The 8,592-nt window shown below is 49.6% G+C and overlaps 1 protein-coding gene across 1 annotated transcript in view; it reads left to right on the top strand.

Moving 5' to 3' along the window:
- HOOK1 (hook microtubule-tethering protein 1) overlaps positions 1-8,592 on the top strand; it is a 17,665-nt gene that overhangs the window by 7,742 nt on the left and 1,331 nt on the right. Inside the window, exons 8-19 of the mRNA XM_010150363.1 lie at positions 206-372; positions 897-1,037; positions 2,255-2,456; positions 3,100-3,210; positions 3,442-3,529; positions 3,612-3,672; positions 4,498-4,638; positions 5,248-5,335; positions 6,077-6,111; positions 6,674-6,756; positions 7,127-7,227; positions 7,581-7,682. Coding sequence (XP_010148665.1) covers positions 206-372; positions 897-1,037; positions 2,255-2,456; positions 3,100-3,210; positions 3,442-3,529; positions 3,612-3,672; positions 4,498-4,638; positions 5,248-5,335; positions 6,077-6,111; positions 6,674-6,756; positions 7,127-7,227; positions 7,581-7,682 — 1,320 coding nt within the window. The remainder of the gene's footprint in view (positions 1-205; positions 373-896; positions 1,038-2,254; positions 2,457-3,099; positions 3,211-3,441; positions 3,530-3,611; positions 3,673-4,497; positions 4,639-5,247; positions 5,336-6,076; positions 6,112-6,673; positions 6,757-7,126; positions 7,228-7,580; positions 7,683-8,592) is intronic.

Below are 8,592 nucleotides of genomic sequence, written 5' to 3'. Positions count from 1 at the left end.
CAAGAATCTTGTCCTTTTTTTAGGGGCCCCTTTCCTCTAGCGCTTCGTAGCTGCTGTAGCATCTGTATGCCCTGTCAAGTCCGTTCTGCAGTTTCTAAACGCTCCACCTTTCTCATCAACTAATGGGGTGACGTCCTGCTGTCTGCCTGCGGTTATTCCCGCTTGGGCAGGTCTTACAGTGGTGATGCTGTTTTATCTGTGCTAGGTGGCTGCTCTCCAGGACGAGAGAAACAGCTTGATGTCAGAAAACGAGATTATGAATGACAGGCTGGAGCAATTAGACGACTCTCTGGATGACCCAAGTGCTGTGGTTACAAAAAAGTATTTTCATGCACAGTTGCAGCTGGAACAACTGCAGGAAGAAAACTTCAGGTATGACATGGTTTCTCTCAAAAACCCCTCGCTTGTCGTGTCGGGTACACCCTGAGGATTTCTGGTAGCCTTTCAGGGGTTTCCATCCCACTTTCTTTTTCTGTAAAAGCTTTCCAGTACTGTCTAAACGTATTTTAAGGACAGCCCTTACCTTTAAAAGGAAAACTGCTACTTGTTGAAATAATTGCTTTGTATTTGCCCTGTTGTAGCCATTTGACACTTCCGAGCAGGTGATGGACAGCAGCAAAGGAGTGCTGAAGCGATTTGTGTGTAAACAAACACCCTAAACTGCCAAAGCCCCACCACAGCGCTTTGCCGGTTTCTTTCACACATTAGTCTTCCTCCCTCTGAGCCCCTGGCTCAACAGGCAGCCAGTGAGATGTTCCGTGCCCACAGCACCGTTTTTCTGTTTGCTTAGATAAGTAGGTTTCCTTTGTCTTACTTCTTTCGAACAGTTCTAGCACTAATTAATAAACTGTGATAATGATGGGTTCTTAACAGCGCTCCGGCTTTTGATTTTGCAGGCTTGAAGCTGCGAAAGATGACTATCGGGTCCATTGTGAAGACCTAGAAAAACAGTTGATTGAACTGCAGCACAGAAACAACGAACTGACGTCTTTGGCAGAGGAGTCCAGAGCCTTGAAAGATGAAAATGATATTCTTAGGTATGTGCCAGAGCTCCCCACCCACATCAGGAGGGTTTAATGACTAAATCCAAGGTATTTAATAAGGCTTTTTCCAGGCATTAGTTCTGCAGCTAGATCCTACCTGAGCAGGATGGAAGATAAACGCTGGAGAAGGGCTCGTTGGCGAGGCAGAGACGGAGTGTGGCCTTTCAGGCACAGCCTCTAGTGTTTGCGGGAGATCAGCCGCGTGGAGTTTTTACGTTCTACCTGTGAAGCGGGATTAGTGGATCAAGAGATCATTCGTCTTCCTGTGGGATGGAGGATGAAGGTCTGGGAGAATTAAGAAGTTGGGTGGGGGGCTTTGTGTACATCCTTGTTAAGGGGACGTTTGGGTTGGCGAGATGCTGCCTTTTCTGGTGTAGAAAAGCATATATGCAGCTAGAACTTGGAGCTGACTTTCGGTGTCAGCATTCCAGGCTGGATTTGGGTCAGCAGTGGGATTAATGAAATGAAGATGAAATACACAGTAACCTTGAGAACAAAAGTCCAGCTTGTGTAAACAGAATGAAACCCCAGACCACCCAAGACATGCTCGAAGAAATCCTATTGCAAAGGCAGGCCTGCTGTTTGTAAAACAGTACGACCAGAACAGGGGCAGGAAAGTGGTTTCAGGTGTCTGACTTACAGTGGTTCTTAAACAACATCTGAAACAAATCCTAACTATAGGTTTCCTTTCATAGTTTTCTTTCACTGGCTTCTAGCGATCTGGGATGGCAGACATTACCACAGATTGCTGTGGTAATCCTTGGTCATGTCTGCCAATGATCACGTTCGTCGAGCAGTTATGTTCTAACGAGGTGTAATTGTATATAACCCCGCAGGGAGAGCATCTGCGTGTTCTTCCTTACCAGGTACAACACTTGGAAGTGACCTTCCAGCGCAGGACATTGAGGCACTTTTACGTTGCGCCCCACAGAATTCCGTAGGGACACCTGACAGGCATGCCCTGGCTGTGCTTCTGGGCTGTGAATCGGCCTTACTCCCATTCACGCCCCGTGGTGGTGGCAGTTTTCGTAAGCGGGCGTGCATAGTGCACATTAGCATTGCTTACACATCGAAAAGTGAGTTGGGCAGATTTAACTCCTGCCAAGCATGGCGCATCTGCCTTTGAAAACAGCTGGACTGCACGTGAATTTGGGCCTTTTCATCTTTGGAAGGAACGCCTTCTCTCTTCTAATTCCTGTTCGTACTTCCAGGACTACTGCAGACAAGGCAAGTAAGCTGGAGTCGACGGTTGAGGTGTACCGTAAAAAGCTGCAGGATCTGAACGACTTCCGCAGACAAGTCAGATCTCTGCAGGAAACCAACATGATGTATATGCACAACACGGTCAGTCTGGAGGAGGAGCTGAAGAAAGCCAACGCAGCACGCGCCCAGCTGGAAACCTACAGAAGGCAGGTAAGGCTGCCCCTGGGCTTCGGGCCTTGCTTTTCCTCAGGTGGGCCTCTGACCTGGAGACATTCGTTCTAGTTATGTTTCAGTGAAAGCAATTGAACAGCTTCATTCGGCAGCCCATGGGCTTAACCTGTACTTTCCCTTAGGATTTCTTACTTGTGAAAACTCCGTCACACTCCGCCACTCGCTTCCGGGTTTTCCCTGTGTTGAAATAGCAGCTTGACTGTAGCTGCCCTCTCGGCTGGTTGGTTGTTCCCTTACTGTAACCGAGGTAGTCTGGGCCTGGGAGAGGTCCTTCGGCTACTACTGAGGTCACTGCCACGTCATATTCTTAACTCTCTTCACGGAAATTTATGTTGAACTGTAGAAGTTCTGTTTCAGTTTCACTTCATTCAAGAGTAATTAGGAGATGCGGGAGCTAGACGTTAAAAACCCACCCAAAAACCCAAAAGGCAAACCAAACCAAAGAAACCCCACAACAACCCCCCCGCACACACCACCCCTATCCCACATCCCATCTCCCATGCCCCAGGCATGGAGGACCAGCTCTTTATTTTGGCTGGATTGGGCAGGAGTGAAGGTTTGAATGTGGCTTTTTGAGGTGGCACCCTGCAACATTAATGTGCTGAATGTTGTCTTGTCAAAGGTGCAGGAGCTTCATAACAAGCTGTCTGAGGAGTCGAAGCGAGCGGATAAGCTAGCGTTCGAAATGAAGCGCCTTGAAGAGAAACACGAAGCTTTAATCAAGGAAAGAGAGGTGAGGCTCTTGGGTGAGTTTGTTTGAACATCTGAGAGGGCTCTGAAATGCTCTGCGTGAGGAAAACCTGTCCAGAACTCGGGCTATCGTAAGAACGAAGTCGAGAGTCTCGTGAGTGTATACGGATCAGAAAGAGTCCTCGAAGCTGTGTGTGTCGGTACTACTCCTCGTTGATGCTCTTGGGTGTTAGTGGCGCAGCACGACTCAGTTCCACCTCACATGTCTCCTTAGCGGCTGCTGGTGCAGTGCGACGCGTTGCGAGAGACAAACGAGGAGCTGCGCTACTCGCAGATGCAGCAGGACCACCTCAGCCAAGCAGGTACTGCCTCACCCGTGTGGTGTGGTTTCACGTATCGTGGCGACTGCGCGTTTGTTGAATTAAAGTTGCTGTGCGATTTCAGGTGCAGCTCACGTTAAAAGCCACGAGAATCTTGCTGCTGAGATTCTGCCAGTGGAGTATAGGTAAGACAGGTTGAGGTTGTGTTGGGATTTTCAAGAATGGGGCAGAATATTGTCTCTGTGAATGTTCAGTATTTTGGCAACATGACTGTTATCCCACTTCTTGCTTTGTTCCGTGCTGCTTGTCTGGACCCCCCTGTAGCTGTTCATAATGATTTCTCCATTCTGTGGTTACTTTGCATTGTTTCTTATCACAGAATCACAGTGATTTGGGTTGGAAGGGAACTTAAAACTCACCCAGTCCCACCCCCTGCCATGGGCAGGGACACCTTCCACTAGACCAGGTTACTCTCAGCCTTATCCAGCCTGGCCTTGGACACTTCCAGGGATGGGGCATCCACAGCTTCTCTGGGCAACCTGTCCCAGTGCTCCCACCCTCTGCGGGAAGAATTCCTTCCTGATGTCCCATCTAAACCTCCCCACTTTCAATTTAAACTCTTCTTAAAAGTGTTTTGGATTGCTGTGTGTAAGGTTTGGCTTGAGCCATTCCCTTGAAGGAGCGGAACCGTTCTCACTTTGCGCTGCCGGGGCGGATAGGTATAACACAGCGACCGAGGCAGACGGGCACAAGGCTGGCTGCCGTTAGGTTTGAAGTCTGGGTTGGGAGTGCCTGATCAGTGACTTCGTTCATCTCTCTTGAACCCTTGTGGTGTTTGAAAACAGTAAGTTCCATTTTAATAAAACATTGCCCCGTACTCCAGCAGAGGAGGACAGCAGCAGCAGAATTTATTCACTCGTGTGAAGGTCGGGAGCTGACGGGAATGTTATGTCCTGCCCTTAGTCACTGCTTTCCTAATTAAGTGTCTTTCTTTGTTGCGTTGGGTCCAGAGAAATGTTCATCCGGCTGCAGCACGAAAACAAGATGCTCCTGTTAAAACAGGAGGGATCAGAAAACGAACGTATTGCACAGCTCCAGGAACAGCTGGACCAGAAGCATGGGACAGTGAACGAGCTGGAAACTGAGAAAAGGTGATGGGTGAAACAGCACCTTAAAATGTAGGAAGCAGTGATTCGTGGACCTCCGGAGCAGCCTCGCGGCCTGCGTCGGTACTTCGCGCCGGGCAGGAGGCCTGCTCTCTGTTTCCTTTCGCCAGTCTGATCATTAATGACGGGTTGTGAAGCAATCGAGCAGGGAGGTAGCTTAAATGTGGTGGTGTGGAACGTGGTGGATCCGGAATGTTGCTTAGGGGGAGCTCTTAGTTGCGCTGAACGATCCTTGGTAGGCCGAGAGTGGATATAAACCGTTGCTAGAGCTGCAGCCTAACCGCACTGTAGCACTGGGGTCCGGTCTGGATTCCTCTGCCAGTTAGCGCTGAAAGCACTGTACTAGGACGTGCGGATTCGGGGCAGTGACGTTTCCTCAAAACTTCGATGATCCTAGCTCTTTCAGTATAAAATGCCTGATAAAGCTGCTGTGGGTGTGTTTCGGTGGAGGTTCAAGTCAGACTAAAAGCGTTTGCAATCAGGTTGTTAGTGGCTTAAGTCCTGCTGGGTAACGCCTCTGAAAAATCATCGTCCAGGCATGAAACAGAGAATTCTAATTTTAGGGGGGTAACGAGTGTCCTTCCTTCCCAAAAGGCTAAATGAAGAGCGTATTGGGGAGCTACAGCAGCAGATTGAAGATCTGCAGAAGACCCTACAGGAGCAGGGATCCAGGGCTGAAGGAGTAAGTGGAAGTTCGGCTGCTTGACCTCAAAGACAGCTGTGTTTAAAATCCAGCAGTGTAACATCCAGTCGCTTGTTCCGATGCCCTCTTCCTTTTCACTGTGCCCAGTGCCGAGAACTGCCGGGGGGGCAGGATTAGGGTTTGGTGCCTTTCTGTTAGCCGTTACTTTGGAGTGCACTAGTTTCATCCTGTCGTAGGAGTGAGCGAGTTCTGAGGCCCTTTAGCACCACCCGGCCTCGCCCCCAGCCCAAAGAGGTACCTTCCAAAGACCTGAAACAGTTCAGGCTGTTCAGCGTGTCCCGAAAACCGCTTCCCCGGTTCACGTAACGCAGACTTGGCTCCGCTGTGTTCGGAGCAGGTGAGCTCAGTCTTCATGGGATGAGAAGCCACGAGACCCCCCAGCTGCTTTTCAGTTGGAAAGCTCATGTTTTATGGGATTTCTTCTTCCACCTTCTTGGAGGAAATGTAACTTCTACCTGCTGCTTTACTTTTGAAACCCTCTAGTTTTGTCATTAGGTGGTGGTACGGCGGGCAGGATAGCTTACCCAAAAAGGTGCTGGAATTGGTGTAGTGCGATGCAAAAAATGTCATGGAAAAGCATGGCAAGGCAGTTTTCCTGGGATGGATTTGGTCTGACCTGTTTAGGAGCGCTGAGTGTTCTTGGCTGACTGGTAAGAGCACTTCAGCAGCGCGCGGTGTGAGATACTGAAATGTAACAGTCTGAACTCTTGCCTTCCGCAGTCCAGCAACCTGAAGCAGAAGCTGGCAGCACACATGTAAGTAAGGCGCCCGCCTCCTCAGGGGTGTTTCATGCAGACCAGTCTGACTGTCTGCAGGGATGACTTGTCCTCAGCCACTGATGGGGGAGTCCTGTAGCGGGCTCAGTATTAGCGCTTCAGTTTGGTCTTCTCTGGCCGTGATAATCTGTAATACCTGCATCCGCTTAACCGCTCGCTTTTGAACTGTTCTGACTCTGAGGGGACTGCTGACCCCGTCCTGCAGCATGCAAAATGTCCTTCGGCCCCCTGGAATGCCTCCGTCCTTTCAGCAGGTGTAATTCCTGCGGCGGGGGTGCTGGGGCTTGTGGGGTTTTGTCTTCACTTTCTGGTTTTGGTCGTAGTTTTAGGTAAATGACTCTCAGTTCAGAAGTCACAACTTCTGTGGGTTCTCAGAAATCCATACTAAAAATATTTCTGTGGAAACTCAAAAGCATTGCTGGAGTTGACAGTAGTTGTTTAAACACCTCCACCATCAAGGTTCAGCCTCCAGCTCTTAAAACTGCACACAGAGTCGTTTGTGAGCTTAATCCGTAGCCCAGCCTCTCGCCTTTCCTTCCAGGGAGAAGTTGAATGAGGTTCACGATGAGCTGCAGAAGAAGGAGGCTGATCTCGCAGAGCTCCAGCCCGATGTTAGTCAGAACCGTAAGTTGGTTTGTGGGGCTTTTTGGGGTTTTTCAAGAGGGTGTGCTCTGTTTCTTCTGAAATTATTCCCATGGACTATGGGCTGCTTGTCTGGGTGAGGCTTTCTGCCCCAGCTCAGCTTAAACCTGACACGGGGCTGGGCCGGGAGAGGTCTATGGGCCTTGGTTTGTTGAACAGTATGCTGCGAAGTGGGAGTTTAGGGTCAGGTGGGACCTTACGGTACAACGGAAACAACAACAAGAACTTAGGAGATAGTGTAGCAGGTAGAAAGTTTATTTGGGGGGTGATTAAATCAAGAGAAGGCAGGAGCCTTGAAAGCGGGACGTCTGTTTCCGTTCTGTGTGACTTTGTTCATCGTTTCTGTACGTAGCCCAGAAGATTGGAGAGCTGGAAGCAGCTTTGCGGAAAAAGGATGAGGATATGAAAGCGATGGAAGAAAGATATAAAATGTACCTTGAGAAAGCAAGAAACGTGAGTGGCGTGTTTCTGAACATACGCATCTTCCCTCATCGCTTGTTCACCTAACTGATTGGAGTCCCCCTCCTCCACGTCCCAGTTAAAATTAGTAGCTGCATGTTGCCCTTTCAGTCAGAGTGCTCGTGCAGTCTGCCGAGTGTGCGAGCACGGGGGCAGGCTCCAGCGTGGCATGCGCCAGTGAATCCTCTGCACCCTTGGGTACCTCAGTTGCGCAGTGGAACAGCCTGGCTCCCGTCCGAACTGCCCGCGGAGCACTGTCTGCTGTGTGGGTCTGCTGTGCGCAAAGGGGACGCAGAGCTGTTGAGAGTCAAACCTGGCTTGTAACGCTTCGCCTTTGCCTTGTGCAGGTGATAAAAACCTTAGACCCCAAGCTAAATCCAGCGTCAGCAGAAATTATGCTGCTCAGAAAACAGATAACGGAGAAAGACAAAAGAATTGAAGCACTAGAGGTAAAAGTTTACATGTATTTAATAATAGCAACTTCTAATACACTTTGCTGTCTCTGATACTGGACATTCCAGTTGCTGTTTCCTAATGACCCAGTGCCCTTCAGTGCTGCAGTCGGTTAGAACCTGCACAGACCATCCAACCTTGGCTTAAGTAGCCCGGGATCCCGGCAGAGTCTCTTGGAGCTGTTTACTGTTCAACAGCGTTTTTTGGTGTACAGAGAAACTCGAATCTGGATTCTTCCTAAACCATGTGAAATACTTCACTGGACTCGTAGTTTGGCCCTGACAGAGCTGCGGTCTCTGACCTCTTCCAGCAGCAATGAAACTTACTCCCGTGAGGGACTAGGGATTGAAGCGTGTTTCACTTACGGGGCCTCTGATACCGGTGGCTTCCTGTACTGGAGTTCTTGAAACTACACAGAAGAGTCAACCTGTTAATTCAGTAAAACCTGCTGGGCCCAGATCCCGAATGGGTTGTTGGCAATGAAAAAATGTTGGAGTGCTGCATTCAGTTTTATAGGAATATGGATGGGACTGGTTAGAACAGTTACGCAGCAAAGACAGAATTCCTCCCCGCGAGTTCGTAGGCTGAAAGGTCTGACTTAAAAGGCTGTGGCCTCAGCTTTCTTGTGTGTGTCTGTGCTGGGTCCGTATCCTACGGAATAGCAGTTCCGTAACGGGATGGGGATCTCATCCCCAGAGATCCGTTCTTGCCTTTGGCTTCAGGTAAAAAAGTTACTGAATTAGTTGCGGACTTTCCTTTTACCCCCAGACTTTCATGCGCCTCCACTCCCCCTCCAGGCGTGCTTGTAAGTTGAACTGCAGCTTGTGTGAGGTCTAGCCTCTTCCTGGGGTGGTCTGCAACCTCTCCATCATCCATGGGGGCGTCTGGTTACACCACTGAGCCTGG

The sequence above is a fragment of the Eurypyga helias genome, unplaced genomic scaffold (genome assembly GCF_000690775.1).
Source record: "Eurypyga helias isolate BGI_N326 unplaced genomic scaffold, ASM69077v1 scaffold43094, whole genome shotgun sequence".
Classification (NCBI taxonomy): domain Eukaryota; kingdom Metazoa; phylum Chordata; class Aves; order Eurypygiformes; family Eurypygidae; genus Eurypyga; species Eurypyga helias.
The sequence above is the reverse complement of the archived record's forward strand: the minus strand, read 5'-3'. Positions and strand labels throughout refer to the sequence as shown.